Source organism: Pundamilia nyererei, unplaced genomic scaffold (assembly GCF_000239375.1).
Source record: "Pundamilia nyererei isolate P.nyererei 1_Seehausen unplaced genomic scaffold, PunNye1.0 scaffold00011, whole genome shotgun sequence".
Classification (NCBI taxonomy): domain Eukaryota; kingdom Metazoa; phylum Chordata; class Actinopteri; order Cichliformes; family Cichlidae; genus Pundamilia; species Pundamilia nyererei.
Window position 1 is genome coordinate 4,691,007 of NW_005187412.1, and position 11,191 is coordinate 4,702,197.

General features: G+C 40.3%; 1 protein-coding gene across 1 annotated transcript in view; it reads right to left on the minus strand.

Annotated features, from left to right (window-relative positions):
- gas2b (growth arrest-specific 2b) overlaps positions 1-10,302 on the minus strand; it is a 10,846-nt gene extending 544 nt beyond the window's left edge. The window contains exons 1-7 of the mRNA XM_005724362.1: positions 10,155-10,302; positions 8,500-8,609; positions 7,810-7,951; positions 5,837-5,900; positions 5,347-5,424; positions 4,860-4,923; positions 4,658-4,765 (exon numbers count right to left, since the gene is read on the minus strand). Of these exons, the coding sequence (XP_005724419.1) occupies positions 4,658-4,765; positions 4,860-4,923; positions 5,347-5,424; positions 5,837-5,900; positions 7,810-7,951; positions 8,500-8,609; positions 10,155-10,302 (714 nt within the window). The remainder of the gene's footprint in view (positions 1-4,657; positions 4,766-4,859; positions 4,924-5,346; positions 5,425-5,836; positions 5,901-7,809; positions 7,952-8,499; positions 8,610-10,154) is intronic.
- Between the last annotated feature and the right edge of the window lie 889 nt (positions 10,303-11,191).

Below are 11,191 nucleotides of genomic sequence, written 5' to 3' on the forward strand. Positions count from 1 at the left end.
ACACACACACACACACACACACACACACACACACACACACACACACACACCGTGACGCACAATGGCGCACCCACACAGATCTGAAGCACAAGCCACCTAGCAGAACTATTTTAAATGATAATAATTGCAGCGTTACCAGTCTGTCTGTTAACAGTAGTTACAGTGAGGTCAGTCGTGTCTGAATCAACAAATCGTACACAGACAGCCGTCCTTACAGCTGAAAACCAACTGCTGCCATGGCAACTAATGCCACAATATAGAGCCTTGGAGAAAAAAAAGCAATGGAAGGAGAAATTGAGATGAGTTCAGCTCAGTCCCTCAACTCCCAGCAGACATTAACATTCCCAAGAGGCCCTGCAAAGCCATCCGTTGTTCTGTCAGCGCCAGCAACCCCCCCACCCACCCCCTGCCTTATCAGCAATAAAGCCTTCATTACAGGGCCATTAAGAATGCGATAATACAAGCACATCTCCTCGCTTTATGTATGGAAGTGTGTGTGTGTCACGTGTATGGGATGAAAAAGAAATCAATGGTACAAGCACAGACACACGCACACACGCAGGCAGGAGACACGGGCGGCTTTAGAGGAAACTCCAGACGTGGTGCGTCTCAGCTGTTATCCTGCAGATTAAACTGTTGAGGTTGACAGGGGTCAAGTCTGACATCCTGAATAAACCACTCTCCTGTCACACTTCCAGGAAATATCAGTGTGACTGGTTATCATTCTCAAAACATCAGTCACAATACAAATTAAAAAAAACAAAACTGTCTAAACACAGTTGTTTTTTTCTTTGTCTTCATTTACTGTCACTGGCAAACCTCATGTTTCAGTCCAGATTCTTAACAATGGACTGTCTAAGCTTAAACGTATTAAATAAAGTGAAAGATAAACTTAGATTTGTTATTTGATGTAGACTATAAATAGCTTCTGCAGTCTACTATTTTCTGGGTGTAATTTTTCAAACATGGACTAATGTTGTCAATTAAGAGACCAACTTAATCATCTAAGAAGAAAATACAAAAATGAAACAAGTCAGCATCTTTCTGAAGGAGATGATCTACCAAAGCCCTCTTTGTTATTTCAGGCTCCTTTATTTCTGTCTCTGTAACCCCCGCCCTCCTCCCCCTCCCTGCTATGTCTGCAGCCCATAAACTAACGTCTGGATTCCCTTGTGTCCTCCATCGATTCCCTCTCTCCCCCTCTCCTCCTGAAAGATGCATTAGTGTACTCAGGGAAAAGGAGTCCTCTATGCACATGCCAGTAGGAGGCAGGCTTTAGCCACAAGCGCTGATTTTGATGCTATGAGCGCGCTCAGTTCTTAAATTTGACAGCAAACACACAAATTGATGAGCCATACCGGTTCTAATGCCATTAATCTGTTTCGCCTGTTGTACTCGGTTTCCCCTTTACTAGAGATCTCACATCAGCGAGACCTCCTTATTGAATACAGGGTGTATGTCTAGGTGCAGACAGTATAACAGAAACCCTATAAGACAGCACATTGATTAGACCATTGCAGATTCTGAATGGCACTAAAAGGTCAAATTGAGATATCTTGCTAAAAATAACTCCTCATTCGCCAGAAGATAAAGCTTAGTGACTTTAGTTATCCCCAAATCCACTACAGTAAAGATGTTCATCAGATTGGACACACGTTCATGATTTGGAGGACAGTTGTGGTGATGAAGATTTGCATAATCTTAAATTTACCTCTACAAAGCTAACGTCGCTCACATAAGCCTCAGCTACATTGTAATGTTTACTAAATCTGAGCTTACTAACAGGTAAAACGATGACAACAAAGGCAGTAGATTTGGTCCGAGTACAGGTTTCATAAATATTTCACACATTCCTTGTTCATCATTTCTTCACGTTCCACTGTTATGTCAAAGGTCGGCTATAGAACAAAGACCACATGGCTTCTGTTGAGTCAACGTCTTTCTCGAGAGCACTTGAGAAAGGAAGATGAAGAAGTGTTTCTATGAAAACAATTTTAATCAGCTATATGTGATCATGAAAAAAAAGAGTGCTTTTTAGGTTCATCACTATATTAGCATGATGTGTCTTAATATTGTGAGCTGCTATAAATCTCTTTTCCTTCCATCAGCACAGCCAGACGGGGTCTCTGCTACAAAGCTGAACGAGAGCCTAATTGGGCAGAGAGAAGAAAGAGAAGCCTTCCTCTTTTTTAACACCAAAGAATAGCAAAGCACTCCAGGGCCAGCGTGATTGAATAGAGTCCAAAGGGAATAGAGAGAGAAGGGGAGAGAGAGGCGGGGTAGAAAGTTTACACGTGAGGAGGGGCGGTCATGCTCAGCCGCTCATTAACAAGCTGTCTGATTAAACCCATCGCTAATGACTTTGTCTTTGTAATCAATAGTATCTGCTCTTTAAAAAGGTCTGTACACACTGAAGGATACACTCCCCTAGGAGCGACACGGGGGTTATCACGGTATATGGAAATGGAGGTTTATGGTGTGTTTCCCCACTCACGTGTAGGCAGCTGTGGGTTTCAAGGTAATGGATGGCTTACTGATCACTCTATTCAAACAGCTCATGTTTGTCTGCTTTTCAGCAACCGGGAAAAAAGGAAGCAGTGCAATTTATCTACAAACTAATAATTAGGGATGAAGACGTGATGCAGGTTCAAGGACAGACGTTATATCTGAAAGACTGCATAAAGAATGTGAGCACACAAGGCAGTTTTGATAGCATAGAAAAGCTTTAATCTTGCTTATGCATATGCATTTAGCCAGCCCATGATTTGGCTATCATGCATCTGTACTTCCTCAGGTTTCTAAGAAGTGGTGTTCCAACATATGTTATATCTGTTATGATATGACAGATATGATTCTCTAAATAGGAAGTAAGAAATATGCATTCTGACACTAATGTCATAATGTAGCTGTTGCAACAGAACTTATGCATCTAATAAATTTCATCTCCTGAACAAACACTGTGATCCAACCTGTGAGAAACCTTATCAAGATCTCACCTTTTAGATTCCCAGTGATTATTTTTATGTTAAAATGATATATCGTGTACTCAGAACATACAGCAAGCATCAAGGTCACATTTTCAGTTTTTATAGATGGAGGGATGTATGAAAGACACTGAAGTACATCTTTGTATTCAAAACCGTACCCACATACATGCACTCCCGAGTGGGCTGCCATTTAAAATGCGCACTAGGGTCATATCTTTGCAGAATCACCCTGAAAGAAACATGTTTATTTTTCTTCCAGGTTTGAACTCTTCACTGAAGGTCTATGTACTGAATACAATCATTGTGAGCCCATTCGTATCCTGACCACTGGTTGCCAAGCAACCCTGCCTCCCCATCCTTGAGCCTTCATAACACATGCATACAGATGGAGGATGTTTCAGGGAGGCTGAAAGACATCAGGGTCTCCATCCCAAGTGATGCAAATCAGTCCCTCTGACACATTGCACTTGTTGCTGACTCAACTCTTGATTAAACGTTCACACCTCATATGTGATTATGTGTTATCTGTGACAAATGCTCCCATTAGGTGTGGTTTATTATTTGTCTTTTGGTATCACAAAGCCTCCTGTCCTATTAGCAAACATACTTTAATATTTTATTTAAAAAAAACAACAAGTTAAAAGCATTGTCATCAAACGAATGCAATGTAAACCGAACTTCTATTAAAAATATATATTTACATACTACTTATTTGTTTATTATGTTTTTATACCCTTACCAGCCACTTTATTAGGTCCAGCTATTCACCTGCTCACTAATACATATCAGCCAATCAAATGGCAGAAACTCAGTGTATTTAGGAATATCGACTTGCTCAAGACAGCCTACTGAGTTCACACTGAGCAGCAGAATGAGATAGAAAGGTGATTTAAGTGATTTTGAAGGTGGTGTTGTTGTTGGTGCTAGACTGGGTGCTCTGGGTGTTTCAGGAACTGTTGATTTACTAGAATGTTCCCACACAATCTTTACAGAGAAGACAAAATATTCAGAGACCAGCAGTTCTCTGGGTGAAAGTCAGAGAAGTCTTGTTAATGTTAGAGGTCAGAGGAGAATGACCAGACTTTGACCTGAAAGGAATGCAGCAGTAACTCAAACAGCCACTTGTTACAACCAAGGTATCCAAAAGAACATCTCTGAACAAGCAACACAATGAACCTTGAAGCAGATGAGGTACAGAAGTGGAACTACATAGGGTACCACGGCACTGCTATGTGGTCAGCCAAGAACAGGAAATTGCGGCTATATTTTGCACAGGGTCACCAAAAACCACTGTCCTCAAATGGCCTCCATAGCCACTGGATCTCAATCCATTGAGATGTCGTGGAACAGGAGATTCATATCATGGATCTGATAAATCTGCAGCAACTGCATGAAGCTATCGCGTCAATTTGGACCACAATTTTTCAGGAATGTTTCCAGCACCTTGTTAAATCTATATCATGAATAATTAATATAACTGTGGAGGCTAAAGGGGGTCCAACTCAGTACTGGCAAAGTGTACATAACAAAGGGTCAGAGAGTGTATTTACTGCTTCTATTATGTTGGCTAAATTATCTAAAGAGTTGTATGGAGGATCTCAAAGTTACTGCATGAATGTGTCAAAATACAAGTAATTTTTAGGAGAAAGGGATAACGGAAACATACTTACTCGTATATAAAGAACTTTGTCCCCAACACGGTAACAGCCCTTTGGTTGTTTCTCAACCAGGAAGGTGATGGGACAACTGCAGGGTGGATTTTCAATAATGTTTCTTACCTATTACAGATTCCACAGAGAAAACAAACTCAAAAAGAGTGTATTTTAAACAGTGTACCACTGAGATTAATTTCACTGGAAACAAAATACGCACAAAGTCATCCAAAATGCTGGTGCAGGAGCTCCTCCTGATGGTTGACCTGTTTGATGAGCGAGGAGTCAAGGCTGCAGGTGGGGAATTAGTGGGAGGTGTAGCTGTCGCACGGCGGGCGTTTATTGCGGTAAGGCAGACTTTGGTGGTGGATTCCAGGGTTTGGCCTGGTGAAGGCGCTGACAGCGGAGTTGAGGCAGATGTGTTAGTGGTGCAGGATGAAGGGAACAAAGGTGTTTGTGTCGAGACTGTGGTTGTATAAGGAGTACAGGATGAGAGGGGGGACTGAGGAGGGGATGAAAACATAGTTACTGGGTTTGTTGTGGCTGATGGAAGATCAGAGGCAAGCGAAGCAGCGAGGGGTTCAGATGGACTGGTTGTCCTTGGAGTGAGGGGAGCGGGTGCAGGGAGAGGGGGAGAAGGGGCAGGTGGTAGGGATGGCTGGGATGGTGAATACAATGAGAGAGGAGGAAAAATGAAAATAGGGGATGATGGAGATAAGCTCCCTGCCTCCTCCCTCTGCATCTCGCTCTCCAACTTAACCAACCCCGGTGGCTCCACGCCGTACCTGAAAGTGAAATTTAACAAAAAAAATTTGCATTTGCACAAACAAATCAACACAGGAGAGAGAACATAGTGATTTTCACATCAAGGTGCTTAAACTCTTGGAGATACTTCAGCAGTTATCACTTAGTTGTTTTTTTTAAAGTGAGCACCTAATGCAGCTAAATGAAAACTTAAGAGGTGAAAAGTAATGAATGAGTTGCTATAGCAGTGAAAATCATCATCAAGGATAAACAGAAAATGAGATGACAAGAAAGTTAAATATAGAAAAGAAAATTAAACAGGAAAACATGCAGCTATTGGCAGTAGAATGAAAACTATGATATAAAAAGAATACATTTCATTTAAGTGTAATGCAATCACAGTTTTATTTTTGGAGCTGCTCTGTGGATGGACAGTTGGTTATTCATAGTTACCTGGCTGCAATCCGTCCCAGCTCCATCAGGCACAGGCACACCTCCCGAGGCTGCTTGTGGAGGACTTCAGGCAGCACATGCGTCACGTGACGTACAGACAAAGAGGATACAGGGGTACGAATAAAAAAAGGGCACTTATCTGAAAGGAAAGATCTTTCCAGAGATAAGCTTCTGTTTTTGTAAAAAAAAAAAGAAAAAAAAAAAAAAAAGCAGGGCCTGCAGCCTGAACATAGAGGATATGTTTCAGGAGGTATTCTGTCTCTATTGTGCATCTCTCTCTTTGAACCAGGAATTCCTCAGGGCCCTGGATGTGCTGCTGAGGGCATGAAGGCATGAAGTCATCAACAAGTAAGCCACTTCAGTCCATTATGGTTTATGAAATAAAAATAACTCTACACTCAGTTTGTGTCAGAAAACATTGTTATTAATTTGTTATTTGTCAAGATGACAAACGTTTGAGTCCAAAGACATCACATTAGCCACAGCATTCACTTATGGCAAAAAAAAAAAAAAAAGTAATACAAACAGCTGCGTTTCTATTGACTCATCTGTTTTGACAAAAGAAAGAAGTTTATATCATCCCCCCTTTGTGTCACTGATGAAGTAAACTTAAGTCTGTCAAATTGTGGTAACTGTATTTTCCCACTTCCTTCAATTAATCAAGTGAAGTGGGTAACTTTGCCTGCAGGGGAGACTCATTGTTGCTGGTGGGGATTAGCCTGTACATTATCATTCCTACGCATCTGCCACCTTGCAGAGACATGCCCATCTAAGAAGTGCAAATCGTTCTTTCTTAGACTTACTTACTGCATTTAACTTGATTAAAACTGGTACTTCAATTGGACTTGACTGGAGTGAGATGTGAGATATGTATACTTCACTTTTTCTGAGTCACAAACATTGTATCACTGACTCACTGGACTGTTAATGTTTAATTTGAAACAATTGGTAGTAGTTTTGCAACTGTTACTATAGTATTGTGCAAATGTTTATAGTCACCTATCATGGGAAAACATACATGGCAACACAGTATATAAGGGCAAAAAAGGATTTGGACTTGTTTGAAAGTCAATATTTGGTATGACCACTTCAATACAGCCTGAACTCTCTCAAGCAAGCTTTCTTGTAATTTCTTTAGGTCGTCTTCATGAATAGTTCTCCAAGCTTTTTGAAGGAAATTCAAAGCTCTTCTTTGGATGATAGAAGCTTTTTTTTTTCAGTTCTCTGTCAAGATGATCAAACGCTGCTTCAATAATGTTGACGTCTGGGCTCTGAGGAGGCCAGTCCATGGCTGACAGTGTTCCACTGTGTGCACCTCTATTGAGGTATGCTTTTACTGCACTGGCAGTGTGTTTTGGATCACTATCATACCGAAAAATGAAGCCATTGCCAGTCAGACACCTTTTCAGTGCATAGTGGATGGATGATTTGACTTTTTTGTGGTTATAATTCTATCAATTTTGACAAGATCTCTGACATGGCTGGCTAAAATGAAGCCTCAAAGTATCACTGGGCCTCCATCAACTCTCTCTCAAATGCTAAATATTTCAAATTTGGATTTGTTATTCCGTAGGACCTGTTATACTTAATTTTCAGTCCCGTTCTTGTGTCATTTGGCATGCATCAGCCTTTTCCTTCTGTTTCCCTTTCTTAAGAATGACTTCAGTGAACAGTAGATGGAACTAAAGGCCCAGATGTATCTCTTAGGTCCTGTGTCAGGTCAAGGTCAGGACATGACTTTCAGATACTGTTCATCTGCTGTACAGTTTTGTTTTTTTAGGCCTACCGCTTCTTCTTTTGTTCTCCAATTGTCCAGTTTCTTTAAGGACACACTGCACACCATGCTGAGATACAACATGTTCATGTTAATCAGTAATGTGCTGTAAGTGCTGTGAGGCATGATTCACTTGAGCCTTGTATTGTTAAAAGAAACAAAGGTCTGAATTTCTCTGCTTCATTAGGTCTTAACTCACCCAAATCCTCAGACTCGAAAAGGTAAGCCTCATCAACACCAATCTTTCGACACCAGTAGAGGAAGTTGGCCGTGTTGTCCCTGGCGAAAAATGATCCAGAAGTTGCATCAGCTCGCCAGTGGATCACTCTTCTTGTGAAGACCTGTGATTGATTGTTTTCAACAAGCACATTCACAGAGAAGCAGTGGAAACATAAGCTCTCATTTCTAAGAAGCACACTGACTGGCTTTATCCCGGATCAGTGTTTCAGGGTACACAATGGATCCTGTCCAATGATCAACAATAGAAAAGCCTTCTTTAGTGAGTTTGAGCATAAACACACTGAGTGGAAGAGACAACTTCCTCTCCAATTGCATTATGCCAGCATTTGGTGTGCAAGGAGGGCATATCAGGGGTAAGATCTTTACAAAACATGACTGTAGTAAGGAGAGGCTTACTGAAAGAAAACATGAATAGACATAAAAGACATAGACAAGCACTGAATGAAATGCCAGACATTATCACTGCCAACGTCGGACCTGACCTAGTTTCTACCTGAACTCTGACTGTTCTTAAGTTAGATTTCATTTGTTTTGTTTTTATTTTGTTGTTATTAAAATGACTCACATTACGTGTTTTTACATTAGTCTTACCTTCTTTTCCGTTTGGTGTGCAAATAATTGTGCACATTACTTTGTGTTGTCACATCACCTTGCCATTGTTGTTGTGCATCATCTTGTCCTGCAGCAGCTGAGCCAGCTCACAGAGCAGAACGCCATTATCCAAACTCTCCATCAGATTATCTGCTGTGAGGTCCACTCCTGGGCAGAATTCACACATGACACACAGAAATGTCACAACTGTAACTCAGGATTGTTTGCTTTTTGCATTTTGCTTTACTCAAAAAAAGATCTTAGAAGTCGATCAAATATGTTCCTCTATTGGTTTTTCCAAGAGGATCTTATCCATTTGCTTTCATAAGAAGGATTCTTTAACAATCAGATGCACTCAGAATAATCCAATATGAAATCAGTAATTCTGGATTATACTGTAGCTGAGTGAAAGTGAACATGGGTGAACCAAAGTTTGAAATAATAATGACATGATTACATCAATTTTTTTCAGTCATTATGTTTGATTCCAAACAAAATGACTGATATATTCACACTTTGTAAATAGTGTTAATAATATCTTTTAATACTTTGAATTCAGATTGAGTTTTCTCTAATCCACACATTTCTTTTAAGTTGGCAACACAAAGATCTAGTAACACCTTGCTATCATGATTGACTACAACCGTCAGTTTCTTGTTGTCAGCATAAAAGGATTTGTTTGACAGCACTTATTGGATTGACTCAGAGCAATTGGAAAGTCCAAGAAACTCAGCGAAGAGCTAAAAGGATTATGGATTTACACATAATAGGAAGGTCTCTTGGAGACATTTCTAAACTACTGCATTTCAATGCATTTAAGTAAAATTTATTCAGATGTGTCACCACTCTGCCAAAACTGTCACTTTCAGATGAAAGGAAATTGGTTTGGATGTTCAAGAACACCAAGGTTCAACCCTGCAATGAACTGGGAACTGCAGGAACACCAGAATTATTTTCCACAGTGAAGCAAGTTTTACACTGAAATGGACTAAGAGAGCAAAGACCAAGAAAGAAGCATCTGCTCAGAACTGAAGCTTGTCTGAAATTTGGATAAGCCAAATACCTTCTGGAACACTGTACCAGCTGTCAAGGACTGGAGGATGACTTCCAAATTCTTCAACTTCACCTCAAATCAATAGACCTCAGTCTTATTGAAAATTTGTGTAATATCGACCAAATGTCAAATATTGAACCAGAATTAAGCCAGAAGCTTGTTGATGGCTGATTGAGGCGCAACTTGCATTTAACATTTATTGGGCGTGTGACTGTGTGGATTAGAAAAAAAATCCAAACTAAATTCAAGATTTTGTAGCCATGTTTTGTTTTGAAAGTATAGTATTATAGCTAGACTGAGTCCCAGCAAAATCTAAAAGTTATCTATGGATCATCCAGTTGAGTACTGCAGTGCAATACTGCAATATTTTTTTGCAATGCTTTTTATTACAGTTAGTTAAGAATTCTGCTGCAAGAAACAGGGAAAACGAGCATATTACTCTAATCCTCAGCTACTTGTTTTGGCTTCCAATCAAATACAGAATAAAAAGTATTGGTTATTGTTTAGAAATTGTTTAATAGCTTTGGGCCTAAATATATAACTGAGGTGTTTAATGGATAAAAACCTAGTAGGCCTCTAAGGTCCGCAAGATCTGATCATCATTGGCGAAAAACAGTATTATTCAATACAGTTTATTACAAAATAAAAAGTTGTCTCACCCATCATGGTGTTGAGCCAGAAGGCCAGGTCTTCTTTCATGGGCAGAAGGCTGGAGTCATGGCGGTAGGGGAGCCACTGGTGGTACTCCTGGGGACAGGCCAGGCCTGGTCCAGAGTGTCTGTACCTTAGTGAGAGACAGCCATTCATCCCCAATCCAGTCAACTGCCTCGGGGTGATGGGACTGCCAAGAGTGGCTTTCGTTGCTCCAACTTCACTGTCCATGTTTCAGCACCAAATGATCTTTGATGAATCCCACTAGTCCAGAGAAACTGGATTTAAAAAGAAGACCATTTAAGACCGCACATGACTCCGGTCCTCCAATTTCTATTCATTTATTGCATCTCAATAGTAAGTAATTTCAAGCACACCTGCTCTTCATCAGTAATGTGCAGAGTAGTGTTGTCTCAAATTAGGGTATGACATTCACACAGCTGACCTCCTGACTTCCTCTGCTCCCTTTACGGATGAGTTCCATCTCACTCCTCTTCTGTCACACCAACCCTCTGCATGTCCTCCTTCACTACATCAATGAATCTTATTCTTTCTCTTTCCCTCCTGTCATATTCACCATCCTTTGTCCTATATGTACACTATCCCTCCTATAACTGTGGGCCTTAATTTTTATATCTGTTACCCACGAAGAAAGTTAAAATAGATCAGACATATTCAAACTATGAATAGCAGTTAAAATAACTCATATACCTATATGCTAAATGGTGTAAAGGTGCATCTACATCTAATTAGATTATAATACATCTAAAGCCAAATACATAATTTAAAATATAATGGTTTTTCAAGGGTAATATTTGTAAGTCCTTTAAAGTGAATGTACAAAAACAACAAAACATGTTGAAACCTTCTCCCAAAGCTGCAGCACTGGTTTTCATGTGCAAACCCTGTTTTCACAACCAAACAATCCACACAATCATTAATCAAAGGGATTAAACTGACTGCAGGCAGCTTGTGTTTAATAAGATGTACAGCCACAGCCCCGAGCCAGTCTCCTGGTGCTGCTGCATGGCTCATTTGTCCTGTT